Source organism: Marmota flaviventris, chromosome X (genome assembly GCF_047511675.1).
Source record: "Marmota flaviventris isolate mMarFla1 chromosome X, mMarFla1.hap1, whole genome shotgun sequence".
Classification (NCBI taxonomy): domain Eukaryota; kingdom Metazoa; phylum Chordata; class Mammalia; order Rodentia; family Sciuridae; genus Marmota; species Marmota flaviventris.
The window spans coordinates 132,403,460-132,421,672 of record NC_092518.1 but is presented as its reverse complement, the minus strand read 5'-3'; the positions used below and the strand labels follow the sequence as shown (position 1 = coordinate 132,421,672).

Sequence of the window (18,213 nt, the reverse complement as noted above, 5' to 3'; positions counted from 1 at the left end):
AAGACCATCCCAGTGAGATCTCCTGGTAGCACTGCAGACACAATCAGACACCTGCTTGGCACCCAGGCCCATGGCTTTGCTTCCCTTCTCTGAATTCTGAAGAGCTGACAAATTAGGACTAAGCTGTGATGCTTACATCTCAGCCTCCCAAGTGTGCCCAGATTCTTGGCTAAATTACAACTCTGGGAACTGGAGATAATGGAAGGACAAAGCACTACATGCAGACACATGCATATTTGAACTCCAGGCTGTCAATGCAAAGTTGTTGCTGTTGCCTGTTGAATATGTTGGCTATAAGTGTCCCCAAAGATGACATGTGATATTCTTCCTTCCTAGGATACTGCCAAAATTATATCTGGGTTTCTTTTCAACATAATAAACCCCCATTTTCCTTAGTTTATATAGAATATATCAAAGTTGAATGTGTGAAACTAAAGATTTTAAAGAATTTCTGTTCTGATTAAAAACCAACCAACCTCCCTACTTATTCCTTAAACATCAACACAACTGAGCTATGTGAAACTCAGGGAATGCCAGGGCCAGCCACCTTCTACAGATCTGCCTCTCTCCCAGTCTGGGTGTTCTATCTGAAATGGCACTTTTACTAGATTCCACCAGACCTACCTAGAGATAGCAGCACAACTTTACCATCATTTGTTCTTGTATAATCCACTGACATAACTGGCCTCACCATTCAAAACCCAAAAAGTAGGGCCGGGTGTGGTGGCATATAGCTATAATCCAAGTGGTTTGGAAGGCTGAGGCAGGAGGCTTGCAAATTCAAAGCCAGCCTCAGCAATGGCAAGGCACTAAGCAACTCAGTGAGACTCTGTCTCTAACTTTTCTATATACTGTTTCCTATGCTAGTCTACTAGGAAGCCCCATCTAGCCTACTGCAGGCAAACTGAACTGCCTGACCAACAGCCAACAGTTAACTGCCAATAAGTGCATAAGAGGCACCCTGGGAACACACACCTCAGGGGTCCTCTGTGTGCCTGCTGCTACACAAGTGAGCCTGGGCAAGACAATCCCCTAACTGTACTCAGCTCAAATCACAGAGTTGTGAATAAAGGAACTGTTGTTCTTTCAAATCACTGTATTCTAATATTGTCTGGTACACAGCAGTAACAGATACATCTTAAATATGTGTATCTTGTTAAAAATACCTGCATTTCATTGATGTAATAAATGTAATAAATGCATATTGCAGCCTAGAGGTAAACATCAGTGTCTTGCTGGTAAGTATGTACTCGACATTTTCCCTACCCGACTTTAGTTAACCTTTTTATGGCTGTACTTACCTTGGGAATGTCCTCTATCACATGGGTCCGCGTGACCTGTTCTCTCACTGGCTCTCCAACTGCTTGTTCCATTATGGCTCAAAATATGGTCTTGTTTACACTCAACTTTTCTTCTTCCTGAAGACATATTTAGAGATAGATACTAATGTTATATAAAGCATGCCATCCCCATTTCAATTGCTGTTTTCACAAATAGTTGAACTGCAACTATAGCTGTTGGCTGAAGCAGTCAGTTCATGTTCCGGTGATGAAAGTTGCACTCTTAGGGTATGGCAGGGCTCATAACTCCATATACTTGGAACACAGGCACAGTGGGAAGTCAGTTACATGATCTCATTTACCAGTTAGGAAAATAAGAACATTGTGTTGTAGCTTTTGCCACATGCCAAACATACTTTAATCATTTTTGCTTTCTCTTGCGGTACTTGTTAGATGGTGGCAGTGCACAGGCCTAGGGAATTCTGGATTCTGGCCCTGGTCTTGTCATGAACTTCACAAATCTGCTCCAGTCATTCCTCTTTGCTGTGACTCTGTTTGCCCATCAATGAAAGGGATTTGTGTGCTCATGCCTATGATGTCAGGGCATGGGATGCTGGGCAGGTGGTGGGCAGAGTGTAATAAGAGACAGAACTCTCTTGATGTTAGGTCAAAGCCATCTTGACTTTGGGTGAAAGAACTCAGAGTGTCTGAAACCCTCAGGAAATAATCAGAGCATGGCAGGGACCAACCAGCTCAAAACCAGGAGAGAATAGTGACAAAGTCCAACCATGTTACCACAAGTACAACTCTTAGGGTATGCTTCCCTCTTCCTTTACATACAATATGGAATTGCCAACACAATTCATTTATGAGATGTTTATTCTTGCATCTCTGTTTCCTTTTTACTGGCCTGTGAAAGCTTAGATTCAGAGAACACTATTTGAGTGAAGAGGTGGCAGACAGGTGGCCAGCATCATATCTCAAACATTACAATTTCTCTAATCTGATCACACACCTGGAGTTTCACACCCCCCCCCCCACCACCATGTTCAACAAGTGGGCTAACATGTGTCCCCAAAGGAGCTGATTATGTGAGTGTATGGATTTTGTGGGAATATGGAAGGATGAAGTGGCCTTGAAATGGATGTTTGGACTCTCAATGTCTGATGGGGCCATTTGAGGTGCACAGTTCTCTGAACTCATAATGGAAGTTATTAGAAAAATGTATTTCAAAGTTTGACTATGCCTGGGCCTTAGTACAATACATCCAATGAAAAAGCAAAGTCAGTCTGCAGTTCTTTGCTTTCTATGACCCCCCCTTTATCCCATAGTGCCATGCACACTGGCTGGGGCCCTATCATCTGTTTATCCCAAATGCATATAGCTAAAATTTGACTCATTTGGCTCAATGTATAATAGGACCAGAGTAAATGGAAATTGGATTTTGGTACCTTGTTCCAAAAAACCTCAGAGTCTGAGCTGTCTTTTTTGGTGTTGTATCACAGGCACGCAGCCCAGTACCAAGTGGGCACCTGTGTGTCTGCCAGACTCATGGCTATGTATGTGTATATGCACACACCTGCACAGAGCCCCTGCTGCTCAACATCACCTACAGAAATTCTCATCTAAACTTCCATCTAGGAGCTCTGTTAGGCATCTGGTTTTGTTTGTACTATAATCAAAATATCCACTGATTCTCAGGGAAAGACAAGCAAACAGGAAGGCATATGACATCTATGGGGTAAGGACATTCCCCCACCCCAATCCAACTTCGGACCCTGCCAAGGTCATTATTGACCTCTGTTAGGAAGAGGTCTGAGGATGGGGCCATGATGGTCTTCTGCTCAGAAGCTTGCAGGATCCAGTGACAGGGCTAACCAGGCTATGTTGGCCCAAGACTGGAGGCCTCGGCTCCTCAAAATCTCTGCTCCCCTTTGCTGCCTATGAAAAGCATAAATTACCCAACTCTTCAATACAGTTGGCAATACTTTAATGAATCCAGAGCTGCATGAGTTCAAATCCCAGCTCAGCTTCTTACCAACAGGATGCTCTCTGGAGAGTTATTTGAAGATCTGTGCCTGCTTCCTCATCTGGAAAGTGAATAGCCTCATAAGATCACTATAAGGAGTAAATGAGAAAATGCATGCAACACCCTCAACACAGTGCCAAAGAATGTGACCACACCATTAAAGACCACTATTACTATCATCAGAAATGTTACTTCCTCTGCAGCAGTCTACTTTACCCCACCTCCTTATTGGTCATCTTTGAATTTTTCCATTGCTTTATACCTCTGCTGGGTAAACAGCTTCCAGGCCTCAACAAGCCCATGCTGCCTAATGGGTATACTTTGTAAAGTATATACACAGAATATGAAAAAAGGAATAACACAGGGCTGGGGTTTAGCTCAGTGGTAGAGTGTGTGCTTAACATGCTCAAGGCCTGGGTTCCATCCCTAGCACACACAAAAGAATAAGACAGACTGAGACTTACAAATTTGGGTAGAAAGAGGTATGACCCCCCCTTCCTTCCACCTCTTCAAAGAATAACACAATGAATGACCTAAATATGCTTTATTCAGTTCTTAATTAAAGCAAAAGATTAGATTTAATCATCCCTACAGCCATGTGAAGACACTGCTGAACTATTACAGAGGGGTGAGTGGTAACCCCCCTGAAGATGTGTTTCCATTCTAATCTCTGGAACCTGTGAATGTACCCTGATTCAGAGAAAGGGCCTTTGTGGAAGTAAAGATGATGAGGAGGTTATTCTGGTAGGCCCTAATCCAGTGACAAGACACAAAGAGAAGAGACACAGAGAGAAGAGGAGGATGCCAGGAGAAGATGAATACAGTGACCAGAATGAAGTGGCCATAAGTCTAGGAAAGCCTGGGGCCAGCAGAAGCTCAGAGAAGCAACAAAGGAGTCTCCCAAAGAGACTTTGAAGAGAGTCAGGTTAAAGAATATCAAGAGTACCTCTGATCCAACAGACATTTATCTGAAGAAGATATACTTCTCAAGATGGCTCATGAGTACTTCAAACATTGTTCAACATCACTAATCATTAGGTAAGTAAAATCAAAAACCCAAGGAGAGACCACCTCACATCCATTAGGATGGCTATTATCCAAAAGTCAGTCAGCAGAAAATAATAAGTGTTGGTGAGGATATGGAGAAACTGGAACCCTCATGGCATGCTCATAGAATTTTCCTGGTATGTAAAGTGGTGTAACTGTTGTGGAAAACAATATGGCAATTACTCAAAAATTAAACATAGAATTACCATATGAGGCAACATTTTCACTTGTGGGTATAGACCCCCCAAAATGGAAAGCTGGCACTTGGAACACATATCTGTACATCCATGTTCATAGCAGCATTATTCACTATCAGACAAAAGGTGAAAGCAACCCAACCCAAATGTCTTTTGATGGATGATGAATGGTTAAACAAAAGTGGTGTATCTATACCATGGAATATTATTCATCCATAAAAAGGAATGAAGTTCTGATGCAGGCTACAATATGGATAAACTTTGAGAACATCACACTAAGTGAAATAAATAACCCAGGCACAAAAGAACAAATGCTGCCTGGTACCATTCATGTGAGGTACCCAGAGTAGGCAAATAGAGACAGACTGACAGTTGCCAGGGACTGTGGGAGGGGGCATGGAATGACTATTAATGGGTATAGGGTTTCAATTTGCAGGATAAGAAGAGTTCTGAGCTGGATGGTAGTGAGGGTTGCACTATGATGGGAATGTATTTAAGCCACTGACATGTACACCTAAAAATGGTTAATGTACATTTTCAGCTATGTCTATTTTACTACATGTTTACATTGAAAAATAGCTCTAAAGTATTGAATATAGGACCCTCAAGGAGCAAAGTTCTAGGGGCTTATACATCAAAAGCTTCTATGAATCCATTAAAAATCAGGATGTGCACTCCCCATTTCCACTGGAACAGAGTCTTAGGCTAATAATGATTTAAGAAGAGAGATTCATCTTGTACTGGTGAAACTCAAGCTCCTTGCTCCACTTTTGGGCTGCTGATAGGATATGATGAAGAGAGCAAGATAGCCCTGATAGTTCCAGGTCACTGACTCCTAGAGACAAAAGGGACAGTGTGTTTCAAACCAAACAAAGAGAGATGAGTGCCTCCACCTTTTAAAGGAGTGTAGTGCAGGAAGCAAGAACTTGGCCGCCAGGAGCTCATCACTGTAATCCACAGGCAGGTAGTACCCACCTGGAGGAAGAAACAAGAACAGGATTCCAGGCAAAATATACTCCCCAAAAGGACTCAATTAGTAGAGTGTGGCCCTCCAAGAAAAGCAAAGTAACATTTCTCAGATCTCTGTTTGGAATCCTGGTATGGGAACTGAGTCTCAGATTATAAAGGAGGACTCCCTGTCTCCCCTCCCTGCTCGCTTCATGCTCAGTACCCTGGTGATACTGGGTTTAAGGACCTAATGAAAAGAGAGGGATTCTCTTGGTGCTGGTGCATGCTTTCATTATGGATAAGTTTCTTTGAGAAAGTATTGCAAAGCAGGAGCCCTGTGCAAACAAATGTAAGGTCTCCCCTTTCAAAACTCCAAGATGTGATACAGGGGAGAAACCATGCAGATTAGGACCAGTGAGGCCAGCAGCTAGGTCTTTAGAGCTCTCAGGTGAGCCATTACTTCGCTGGTACAATCTGACTTGACTTTGACTTTCCCAGACCTCAGGGGTGTGTGTGTGTGTGTGTGTGTGTGTGTGTCTTTTAGTGCTTCCTATTCATGGTGTGGTTCCCTCATCCTTCAAGCTCAATTGCCCCCTCTGGAAAGCTCTGTCCCCCAGCACCTGTTGATGTTCTCATCCTGGGTTCAAGTGACAAATGAATGACCCTGTTGCTGCTGGTTAAGAGTCCTCTCCTCATCTGCCTACCTCAGAGCTTCTGTGGGGCTTAAGCAAGGTTAAAAGTGGAGGCTCATTCACAAGTCACTGACTACTAGCCACCATCAGGCAGATGCTGCATAAAAGACAACCTCAACCTTCAAGGAGGCCACCTTCTCATGTGGGAGACAGGAAGCTATAAAGAATTACAGAAGTATGTTTGAGCCTCAAGGAGGGTAAGACCAGACCACCAATATAGGATGCTGGGTCAGTAAAAGTAACCCCAAAGCTGAGTTGTAAGGCCCCCAAAGAATGAGTCAAACAAGATGGTGGCAAAGATCCAGCATATTCTGATACCTGACAAGTTGTGTCACGGCAAGTGTGAAGTAAGACTAGGAATAAAGTTGACAACATACAGGGGCTATGTGACCCTGAAGTTGTAGGCGGGGGTGTGGGTTATGATCAGATCACTCAGGCTGTACAGTGAAGAGATTTTAGCCAAGCCTAAGGGCCCCAGGCATGCCAAGTAGTGAAAATCATTAGAACATGTCAGAGAAAAGAACTTAGTATTGCCTGGAGACTTGCTAAATGTCAGACTCTTTTATATATGAGTATATTATTCCATTAAGATCCAAAAAGTAAGCTGGGCATGGTGGTGCATGCAATCCCAGTGGCTTGGGAGGCTGAGGCAGGAGGATTGTGAGTTCAAAGCCAGCCTCAGAAAAAGCAAGGCACTAAGCTACTCAGTGAGACCCTGTCTCTAAATAAAATATAAAACAGGGATTTGGATGTGGTTCAGTGGTCGAGTGCCTATGAGTTCAATCCTCAGTACCAGAAAAAAAAAAAAGGTTCAAAAAGTATCTAGTAAAGCAGACAGCATTGGTTTTACTCAACAGATGAGAAACTGAGGCTCAGAAATCAAGGGACTTGCCCAGGGTCACACAGTTGGCACAAAACCCAGATAAAACTTGTGTTCATCTCTTCTGTGTGAGGCTGCCACCCTGTGGACTGGGAAATAAGGTGTGTCAGTCAGCTTTCCATTACTCTAACAAAACATTTGAAATAATCAACTTAAAAAGAGGAATGGTTTATTTTGACTCACAGTTTTGGAAGTTTGATGTCAGTTTCTTGACCCTGTTGCTCTGGGCTTGTCGTGAGGCAGTCGGTACAGATGGCAGAAGTGTGTAGTGAAGGAGGCAGATTAGCAAAGAGATAGAGAGGAAGGGGCAGGGGCTCCATATCCTCTTCTACAGTACATCCACAATGATCTGACTTCCTTTCCTAAAGGTTCCACTACCTCCCAACAGTGATACAGGCTGGCAACCAAGACAAGGGCTATGGAGGGAAAGCTGGAAGCATTCGCAGGGATAAAAGAGCAGGAGGCTTTTATGAACTTTACTTCACAGTTATGGGAAGCCTCTGAAGGGCACTGACCTGATAAGAGCTGTTAACTGGGAGAATTCATCTGGTGGAGCAGGGTGGAATAGATAGATAGGTGAGAGGTAGGAAACAGGAGGCTACTGGTTAGTTGTTTGACACAGGTTCACTAAGTCCCTATATGTGCCCCTCCCTATTCCATGGACTGGAGCATCAACAGTGAACAAAACAAAGATGTCTGCCCTCAGGGAGCCTGCCTTTTAGTGGCAGGGCAACAAAGAACAAAACAAATAAAACTGACAGTTGGTTACAAGGTAATAAGTACTATGGGGAAAAAAGTAGAGTAAGGTGAGGGAGTGTACTGAGGGTTGCAGCACTAAATAGGGTGCTCAGGGTAAGGGTGGTCTCACTGAGAAGAGAGCTGGGTGAAGACCTGGAGGAAGAAAAGATGTGGGCACAGAAGACAGAAGGGACAGTTGGGACAAAAGTTCAGTGCCTGGCATTTGACGTCCAACAACAAAACCAGCATTCTGGGTCTGAACTGAGCCAGGATAGAGGAAAAGAAGACCAATTGTGGGGATGATGGTTGCGGGGCACATCATGCCAGGTTTGCATATCGTGATGAGAACTATGACTGCGACTAGTTGGGAGGCTGAACATGAAGTCTTGAAACGCAGCAGGGGCAAAAAGAGAAAGAAAGGGCATTTCAGCGGCAGTGCTGTTTGAACTTGGAGGCTCAATATGTGGTAGGGGACAGGAAAAGTGTCAAATATAACTGAAAGCTTTTAAACCTGAATCACTGCTCAAGAGGCAGAAGTTCCACCTGTGGGGTGCTAATAAGCCCCAAGCCTTTGTCAGCCAATAAATTTATATTCTGTCCTCAACTTGCCTAAATTATTGTCCCACTGCTTGGAGGGGAAGCAATGAGCTAGTTAAGGAGGCACGGGTACAAATTCATTTCTGCCATACCCTTGCACATGCTCTTTTTTAATTTTCCAAGCCTGCTACACATTTCCTACACTCCTGTGACTTTGTTCATGAGGGTGTCTTGACCTATGACGCTCCCCTCTGTCTACATTGTGAGGGTGGTTGCCAAACAGGATATTCTGAAGACCTCTCAGGCTTCTCACACTTGCTATTATCTTCTTCACTCCATTAACAGTATGTTCCCAAGGTCCTCCGCTCACTATCCTGGGCTGGTTTTACCCAGGTCAAAACTAAACTGATTCTTCCGTGAAGGCACACTTTTAAAGAAAAAAACTTTGGCTGAATTAGATTTTTAAGTCCCAGAGGTCTGACCCTTGACAACAAAGCTCAGCACGCCTCTTAACCTTTCCTAGTCTCAGCTGCCGGGTGAATACAGTTCCCATTCCCACTTGTAAGTTCACGTCTTTTCTGGCCCCTCTGATGTTGGGAGTCCCTCACTCAGTCCTAGGCAGACCAGAAGCCCCCCCCCCCCCTCGCCACCCGAACCGCCCCACTCAGCCCCTCGCCCTCCTGCTCGGTCCAGCTGCAGACACAAGACGGCCCCCCAAAGACAAGGTCATGACTCTTACCCGTCTGTCTGTAGGCGCTCTCTCAGCCTGCCTCCGCTTGTCCGTGGCCTACACCCACAGAGTTGCAGCTGCCGACCACCACTCTCTTTTCCTAGCCTGCATGAGCTGAGAATCAGCCGAGTTTCCTCCACCAACGGGATTGGTCCAGTTCGGCATAGGATCAGCCAATGGACGTTTGTAGCGTGATCTTGCCCAATGAGGATAAGTCTTAGTCGTCAGCACACCGCCCCTTGCCCTGATCCCGGGCCTTGCCGGGTTAGCCCCACCTACTCCGGCCCTAGGCCAATGGGAACCCGAGGCGCGCGCGCGCAGGACGGTGGGAACAGCGGGCACCTAATCTGTGTGTACGCCGTTGCTGTAACAACCAACAGTGGAGTTCTTTTGCAATGGTGAGTACTGGCCGCGCGTCCACTCCGCGCGTCCCCAGACTGAGCCCTTCCCAGGCCCTTGTCCCGCCAAGCCGCCTCTCCTGCGCCTTGCTTGGCTTTGGCGCACCCGTTCTTCCTTTGAGCTCTATCCCGGAAGGGTAGGGTAGAGACTAGAGCCGCCCGCCGCCCCTCTGGGCCTGCGCTTAGCTATTGTCCCCCAACCCCCCTCCACCCACAGCTGGCCTCTACACGGCCCTTGGGCTCCTCTGACCTTTCCGAAGTCCCTCGGTGACCCTCCATATGCAAAGAAGACTCAAGTTCCCCTTAGGCCCCAACTCCTTTCAGACCCTGGCTTCCTGGCCACCGGCTTTAGTTAAAGTTTTTCCATAGAACTCGCCAGGTGGTGTATTGTTCTGATTGTTAATCCATATTTTGCAATTTAAATATGGGGCACTCAGGAGGTGCTTCCAGCTTCTTGGAAAAGGAATGAAGGTACTGAATGGATTGGGTTTTATGGCATGATATTGACAGAATACATATCTTAATAATATTTGGGAAAATTTAGAAGTAATTGGAAAATTCAGAGTCTTCTTGGGAACCAGTACTGTAAGTGGGTGCATCACGAAAATCAGAGAGAGTTGAGCATCTCTAGTTGTTCACAGTCAATTCCTTGGCTAGCTGTTTTTCTGGATGATTTTTAAGATCAAGGTATCTCTTTGCTTCTAACTACACTACTAAACAAAAGAGAGGGGATGGGAGAAGATACAGACGAAATTATATTGTTATATTGTGTGCAAGTACAAATTTGTAACAATGAATCCCACCATTGTGTATAATATGGAGAAAAGAGGTCTCAAAAAAAAAAAAGAAAAAAAACCACGAAAGAAGGAGGGGGGGTAGAGGTTCATGAATAGATTCGTTGTTCTTTCCAGTAAAACTTCCTCTTTTTTGTTAAGCAGAGCTTTAAAATTGGTATAAAATATTTTTAAAATATACATGGGTGTCTGTAACTATCTTACACAAAATAGGTACTGTATCATACTCATGTGTTTGTATAATGTTTAAAGGCCTCCAATTTTAAGAAGGCAAATATAGCATCAAGTGCCCAGCGAAAAAGGATGAGTCCTAAGCCAGAGCTTACTGAAGACCAGAAGCAAGAAATTCGGGAAGCTTTTGATCTTTTTGATGCTGATGGAACTGGGACCATAGATGTTAAGGAACTAAAGGTAAGCTCTACATTTTTTTTCTACTCTACTGGCTTTCCTCCTCCTTGTCTTTTTCTTCTCACTACATGATCCCTTGGACCCTCTTCTCCCTGCAGAAATTAATGGGAGGATGTACTGTGTTTTTTTCCCCTGCTTTTACTTACCTCAAGTGTTATTCAGTAAAGATGATTGCAAATATCAATTAGATCTACGTTAATGTGTTCTTCAATCACTTTAATATTATTGTAGCAGTTATTTTTGCCTCTGCTTGGCTTCCATGTGCTTATTGAGATGATCCTGTTTAAATTATAGGTGGCAATGAGAGCCCTGGGCTTTGAACCTAAGAAAGAAGAAATCAAGAAAATGATAAGTGAAATTGACAAAGAAGGGACGGGAAAAATGAATTTCAGTGACTTTTTGACTGTGATGACTCAGAAAATGGTAAGTTAACTAAGATAATCAGCATGTTGTCCACCATAATGGCAGATACATTTAAATGTACATTTAAACATGACTTCACTGAAGAAAAGTCAGTCAGTAAAATCTGGAGAGTTTGCCTGATAAATGATAGTATTTTCAACTGAGAAGTTGGATGCTTGAGTTTTACTTGGTTTTTTTTCTTTTTAATTTAATTGATTTTATTTTTTTAAATACACGACTATGGAACACTTTACAATTCTTATTAAAGCACAATTTTTCATATCTGTATATAAATATGTTCACACCAATTCATGTCTTTATACATAAATTTGTTTTTTTTTTTTGCATTACAATTCTTATTACACTTATATACCACAATTTTTCATATGTCTGTTTACTTGGCTTATTTCAAGGTCACAAAGTTAAGAAATCATTTTACCCTCTGTAAAGTAGTAGAAGTTCAGCTGCTTTCATTTTTTGGCAATTATCCTTCTTTAGCTGATGGGATAATGACAAGAAGAAAACCTATAAGCCCCGACAGTTTTAAATACTTATCATTTTAACAAAACAAAACCCATATACTTTAACATTCAGAACCCTTCTCTCCAGTTTTTATTCTGGGCAACTCAGGCTAAGGGTACTTACTTCAGCACCTGTGCTTTCTGCTGCAGTGAGGATATGTTTTACCAGCACATCTAAGGTTGCACTCATCCATTCTCTAGTTTCTCAGGTGTCACCCTTTTAAATGATCCAAAGGGTCAAGAGAACATAAGCTATTCTCACTGGGCCAACATCTAAGGCCTTGTTCTTTCATTGACCACCTGGCTCCTTAATGTGGCTCATCTTCTCTCTGTTTGCCTGTATATAGGTTACCCTCTATTATCCTAGGTGTGTTTCCAAGGGCGCAGGTCTTACCTCTTTCTCTGCCAATTTTGTTTCTTTGAAATAATCTAGTCATGCCTACATTTTTCTTTGTGGACTAATATAGGAGATCAGAAGACTCAACATTTTGTAGCCACCTAGTAAAGCTCTCCCACATTCAAAGTAAGTTCCCAGATTGCTCTTATTAGGGGCTCTCTCTCTCCATTTATAGCTATTGGCAGGTACCTTTTGAAATATTTGGGCTTTAATAACTCTGCAATATAATGAGTAGAATAACCTCTCTTTCTTCCCTGCCTGTTCTTCCACCTCAGCAGTGTATTTTCCCTAATTTTAACTCTACCCACTGCTCCTTTAATTTAAAAATGAATCCTGTATCTCCTTAGTTTATATAAATAACCTTTTAGGTATAATCTTTTATATTTTTAATAATTTTTTAGTTGTCAGTGGACCTTTATTTTATTTATTTATATTCAGTGCTAAGAATCAAACCCAGTGCCTCACACATGGTAGGTAAGTGCTCTACTACTGAGCCACATCCCCAGCCCTATATTTTCTTTTTTTAAAAAAATATTTTTAGTTGTAGATGGACACAATATCTTTATTATATTCATTTATTTTTATGTGGTGCTTAGGATTGAACCCAGTGCCTCATATGTGCAAGATAAATGTTCCACCACTGAGCTACAGCCTCTGCCCCTATATTTCCTTTTTAACCTCTAGGTTTTTAATAATTTTATTAAATTTGTCCTCTTTTTCTATCCTGGCTTATATTTGCTCTCTGCAACCTAGGACCTATGTCATGAAGGCAGTCATTGAGACCATAGGGTAAAGTGGGGAGAGGAGGGTAGAGGGGTTAAGGAATGAATCCAACAAGCAAGTTCTCTTGTAAGTTCCTCCTTGGCTTCAGAATTGGGGAAAGTTCTGAACAAGAGACAATTAGTGGCAGCTGGTGTAGATTTCTAGTGTTACTTGGTGCTGCACATTAAAAAGCCTGGCCTTGGTTTGCTGCAGAAGCCTACAGCTTCTACCTATGGTAACAGTACTTTAGGCCCCCAAAACAAGTCCTCATGTCTATTCCTCAAAGACTCTTGGCTTATTGCACCAAGCAGACAGCTCTTTCCACTGAATTCTGAAGCAGTTATGAACTAGATATGGGATAGGGCAGTAGATTAGGAGGCAATGTCACCTCAGATTGGAGAACATGGCTTGTCTAGCTTCCTATTGCCCCATATCTAGACTCATGTTATGCTGTTGGAAAAGACAGAGTGAGTGGGCTGCAGGACATGACCAGCTGTGGTAATTTCTTACTCATGTATTTTCTGTTCTACTTGTTGAGTCTGAGAAAGATACCAAAGAAGAAATCCTGAAAGCTTTCAAGCTCTTCGATGATGATGAAACTGGAAAGATATCATTCAAGAATCTGAAGCGCGTGGCCAAAGAGTTGGGTGAGAACCTGACTGATGAGGAGCTGCAGGTCTGTAATACCTGAGTGTAGAACTAAGAATTCCTACCTTTGAGCCCTCTAGCTTTTCTGGGTTCCATTTTATCTGGTGGGAGCACATCTTTGAAGGAAAGCTAGTGTCTTGTCCCTCTACTGACAACTTAATTCTCCTTTGTGAATGTGACACACCTTATGAACCCTGCTTCCAGAAAAACACATATATGCTTTTTTATGTCTAGTTAAGGTGATCTTCAAGGTCCCCTCCAATTGATATGTATGACAATGTGTGACTTGATTTTCAAATAATTTATTAGGAATAATTTTAAGTATTTATCTATCATATCTGCTTAGGTAAACTGCAGTCATGCTTTCACATAACATTTTTAAAAGCCCATTGCTTAATCACCTTTTAGTTAATTAATTAATATAACCTGAATCCTTACTGTCATGCAGGAAATGATTGATGAAGCTGATCGAGATGGAGATGGAGAGGTCAATGAGCAGGAGTTCCTGCGCATCATGAAAAAGACCAGCCTCTATTAACTTCAGTGTCTTCTGTTCTACTGCAAGCACACGTGACTAGATTTAGTGCCTGCCATTGTGTGAAATCTGGCTTTTGAGAACACAACCCCCCACTATCCTGTATAACTTTCCTCATGACCTTGAGTCTATTTTAGATTTTTGGAAGAAGTCTTTGATATTAAAGTTCTTTGTAAAATGACCTACCAATTACTTTAATTCTCAAAAGCAGAATGAGAGCACATTAGAGTGGAGAAAAGGGGCTTAAAGTTTGACTACCTGCCATTTCACCTTGCATTGCTTCACTTTTGTCATGCATTTCCACATAGATGCAAACACAAAACAACTTCTTAGACAAGCACATGTTGTACTTATGTCACCACAAGCAGTGGTCATTCTGCAGTGGTTCTGATTGCTAGTTGAAACCTGTGTGTGGTTTTCTCTTTTATAAAATCCAGTGAACTCTTTCTCTGGCATTTGTATGTGTGTTAATGCTATTTATTTTGTCAGGAAAAATAAAACCTTTCTTAATTTGAGCTTTTGTTCTCTAAGGATGAGTTCTTTAGCCTTGATTTGCGAATTCATCTAGACACATGTGTTGAAGGTAGCATGGTACAGAGAAAACTCCTTACCAGCCTGTGGACAGGAAATGAAATAATGTTTTGCTGCTTTTCTGACTTGAAGTATTTCTTGCTTTGAGAATCTGTGGGTTTGCAAAAATAGCAAAATTTCCATTTCATCTAAGTCTTATGATGCCCTAAAATAGTTTTAGCGAAAATATAAAGCCAAAAAGGAGTCTCATGGGTAATTTGTGCTTTGATAAAATGGAGAGAGCCAGGCTATACCAACAATAGGTCACACTGGTGAATTCCTTTGCTTACAGTGTCTCATAGACTCTTGGAGTTGTGTTGGAAAGGAAAAGGACTTTGTCTAGCTGCTCTCCTGGTCCTATGTAGGATTATTTGCAAGAGAAGCATCCTGGTCCCCTGGAAATAGGGTTGTCTGATTGAGCTACAAGAGAACAGCTATATAAATTTGAATTTCAGATCATCAGTAAGTTACACATATTAAATAGTTTTTTGGTGTGGTGCTAGGGATTGAACCCAGGGCCTTGTGCATGTGAGGCAAGCACTCTGCCAACTGAGCCATATCCCCAGCCCATTAAATATATTTTTTTAGATTTTTAAAAATATTTTTTTTTAGTTGTCACTGGACTTTATTTACATGTGGTGCTGAAAAATCAAAACTAGGGCCTCACACATGCTAGGCAAGTGCTCTACCACTGAGCCACAACCCCAGCCCCCATTAAATATTTTTATTTAATATTTTTCACATATCCCCTTTGGACTTTATACTGTTGATGTGAAATTTAAATTTATCTGGGCATCCTGTATTTCAACTGGCAACCCCACACGGGAAATGGGTTAAAGAGGTGTAGTCCTGTGCCTCGTCCTTGGACTTAGTGGCACAAAAATGTGGATTTTGCCATGCCTCCCAGCTGAGCCTTACACAGAGTGTCCTTAGGTACTTTGTGTATGCAATGAAGAAAAGAGCTGTGCTTAACTGAGAGTAGCTGGGGTTGAATCAAAACATACATAAAAGATCTGACTTTATAGTTGTTCAAAGAATTGGGTATTTCAGAAATGGCCAGTCTTACTCTCATTCTTTTGTTATAGTTATCACATAAATTTTATTGTTAAATGTAGGTCCATGAAACATACATGTTTACTGGCCCCAAAGTCAGTTGACAGCATTTGCTAGGAGGATTTGGCCTTTGTCACATTGCTTTTCTCTTATAAGGGTCATGTGATCTCATAATAGACACAATATTAGAAAGAAATGGACAGGATCCCATTTCCCATTTGTTTTTACACAATTATGTCTTGAAATGCATACGTTGCAGGATGGCTAATCAATTGAATTACCCTCTATCACACTTAACATTTTTATTTTGAGGTCTTTCATTTTTTAAAATTCTACCTTGACTGGGATAATAAGAAAGAACACACATTTTACCATTTTCTTAGGCAGCCTAAAAGATTGTGAGATTAGATTCAAGTCTTTCAGGGGACATAGGGCTTGCAGCCATGGGCTTCTCCAGAAGCCACTGGGGGTAATTTCCCTGAAGTTAAGTGGCTTCTGAGAGTGCTGATATTCCAAATGCCACCAAAATAACAGGATCTCTGGCTCTTCTTTGGCCACCCTTAAAACTCAGCCTCAAAAGAGGAGCTGGCTCCTGCTCAGGGAGTTCCTGCATTCAGCTACAACCATGTGCCAGGGCTGCTCGACTTTATGTTTTGTCACACTTTCAAATACTAGAGTTTTGGCAGCACAGAGTGGGAGTAATATACTCAAAATAACAGTTTAACAGCAATCACAACTTTATCATCACTCCACAGAAATGGCCTAGATGCTTCCACACCCTTGAGTTTGACTGGAACTCCTTATTTCCTAGATGGTACTCACTCATGAAGTCAAGTTCCCCCACAGCCCATGAACTACCTTTTTTTTTTAAAAAAAAATTTTGATAGTTGTAGATGGATAGAATGCCTTTATTTTATTTGTTGATTTTTATGTGGTGCTGAGGATCGAACCCAGTGCCTCATGCATGCTAGGCAAGTGCTCTGCCACTGAGCTACAGCCCCAGCCCTGAACTACCATTTTTGAGCCTGCTATCATCATTGTGATTAGTGCCCTACTGCAAATTGCTGTCTTTTCCACTTGGTCTTATAACCTGCTTATTGCACATGCTGGAAGGGGCTAGAATAGCCTGCACTATTAATTGTAGCAAAAATAATCTATATGCATCAACTGCAGTTGTGGAGCAGTATCACCATCCTGGTGTGCCATGCTGGGACATATTGGACATATTTGGCGATCTAAATCTCCATCAGCAGCCCCCTGAATTTACGAGGGTTCTGAGCCCATTACTAAGAATATCACTGTCGGCACTTGATGTGGCTGGTGCTCAAGTCTCCCTCTCTTCTGACTGTTCACTGACTCCTTAATCACTGCCTTTTGCTTTTATCTCTCTGATTGCTTTGGTTTAGAGGCTTGGTGTCATTTTTATTTCTTTTCTCCTCTTCGCCCTGAATATCCAGTATGTCACCAAGACTTTCCCTCTAGTAGTTGTTCTGATCCACTCTTCTTTTTTCATTTCTAACGCCATCACCTCAAGCCAAATTTGCATTTCTTCAGTGTCCCTGTAGCTGACTTTTCAATGTCTTTTCCCAAGATAATCCATCTAAGCATTTAGATAAGCATCTAAGCATTTTGTGCCATTATTTTACCCAGCGAAGGAGTATGGCCTTTAGATTCAATCACACCTGGTTCAAATCCCAACTCTTCTACTCAACAGCTGTGGCCTTAGAGGATAGAAATTATCCCTCTTGAGCCTCAGTTTGCTCATCTATAATATATGGGTGCTATGAGGTCAAAGGAAGTGGACAAGTTACCGGGTACCTCACATAGAGTCTGATGCACCATGGGTACACAGTGAGTGATGGCCTATCTGCAGATTTGAGCACAGCCAACCTACTCCTCCTCACCACTAATGATCACTGTCCATTAGCCTGTTTTTCTTTTTTATTTTTTTCCTAAATTGGAAGCTTTTTCTTAGTAAGTGCTGATGTGTATTGCCCTTGATATAGAGTTCATTTCTCTCTATATATTTGGCATCTTTCAACATCCCAGTTGGCTTCTCCATTGTCTCAATTAACATATCCCCCATCTTTTCCCTAGGTCTGTGTTTTTCTTATATGTGTAAATTCCTCCGCAGTGCTTCCTCCTTCCTGAAAACGTTTAGGCATAGAGAGGACTTCCCTGGCTGTAATTCTGGAAGGCAGCAGTCTTGCAAATAGGTCCTTAGCCACTAGATGGAGTGCCAGGACAAAGAGGTCTTGCAGCAGTGCCACCAAATCCTTTAGAGCTCTTGAGTGGTTTAAACTGGATCTTCCTAGTGTTCAAACAGCCTTGGAGCATGATGGAGAGTATTCCCATTGGGAAGAATCCTGGTGGGGCTGGGAGTCCCTTGGAAATGGCTAATAGGCGTGGGCACTGATGGAATGATAGGTCTTTGGATGGATGCCCCACTGAGTCTAATTAAAAGAGAATACAGTGTCATGTTTGCATTTCTGAGTGTGTGCAGTCAAAATTGTTTACCTGCTATGCAGGCTTATTGAGATTCCACAGCTATATCCAACACTTCTCAAGGGAAGGACACAGCTGTGCCTCAGGTTCCTTCAGGGCTGTGCTCTGTGCTTGGTACAAGGCTCCATCCTTGATCAGGTTT

At 42.3% G+C, this 18,213-nt stretch overlaps 2 protein-coding genes across 4 annotated transcripts in view; one reads left to right on the top strand and one right to left on the bottom strand.

The window, feature by feature from the left end:
* Nsdhl (NAD(P) dependent 3-beta-hydroxysteroid dehydrogenase NSDHL) overlaps positions 1 to 9,237 on the bottom strand; it is a 28,344-nt gene extending 19,107 nt beyond the window's left edge. The window contains exons 1-3 of one of the 3 annotated variants that reach the window (XM_027954493.2): positions 9,088 to 9,237; positions 3,319 to 3,398; positions 1,302 to 1,418 (exon numbers count right to left, since the gene is read on the bottom strand). In XM_027954493.2, coding sequence (XP_027810294.1) covers positions 1,302 to 1,373 — 72 coding nt within the window. In that variant the 5' untranslated portion in view covers positions 1,374 to 1,418; positions 3,319 to 3,398; positions 9,088 to 9,237. The remainder of the gene's footprint in view (positions 1 to 1,301; positions 1,419 to 3,318; positions 3,399 to 9,087) is intronic. The other 2 variants (XM_027954494.2, XM_027954492.2) reach the window with 2 other exon arrangements.
* A 148-nt stretch (positions 9,238 to 9,385) lies between these two features.
* On the top strand, positions 9,386 to 14,389 carry Cetn2 (centrin 2). Its single transcript, XM_027954507.2, has 5 exons — positions 9,386 to 9,476; positions 10,523 to 10,681; positions 10,973 to 11,101; positions 13,299 to 13,436; positions 13,857 to 14,389. The coding sequence occupies exons 1-5, from the start codon at positions 9,474 to 9,476 to the stop codon at positions 13,944 to 13,946; spliced, it is 519 nt and encodes a 172-aa protein (XP_027810308.1). The 5' UTR covers positions 9,386 to 9,473; the 3' UTR covers positions 13,947 to 14,389.
* Positions 14,390 to 18,213: the final 3,824 nt, after the last annotated feature.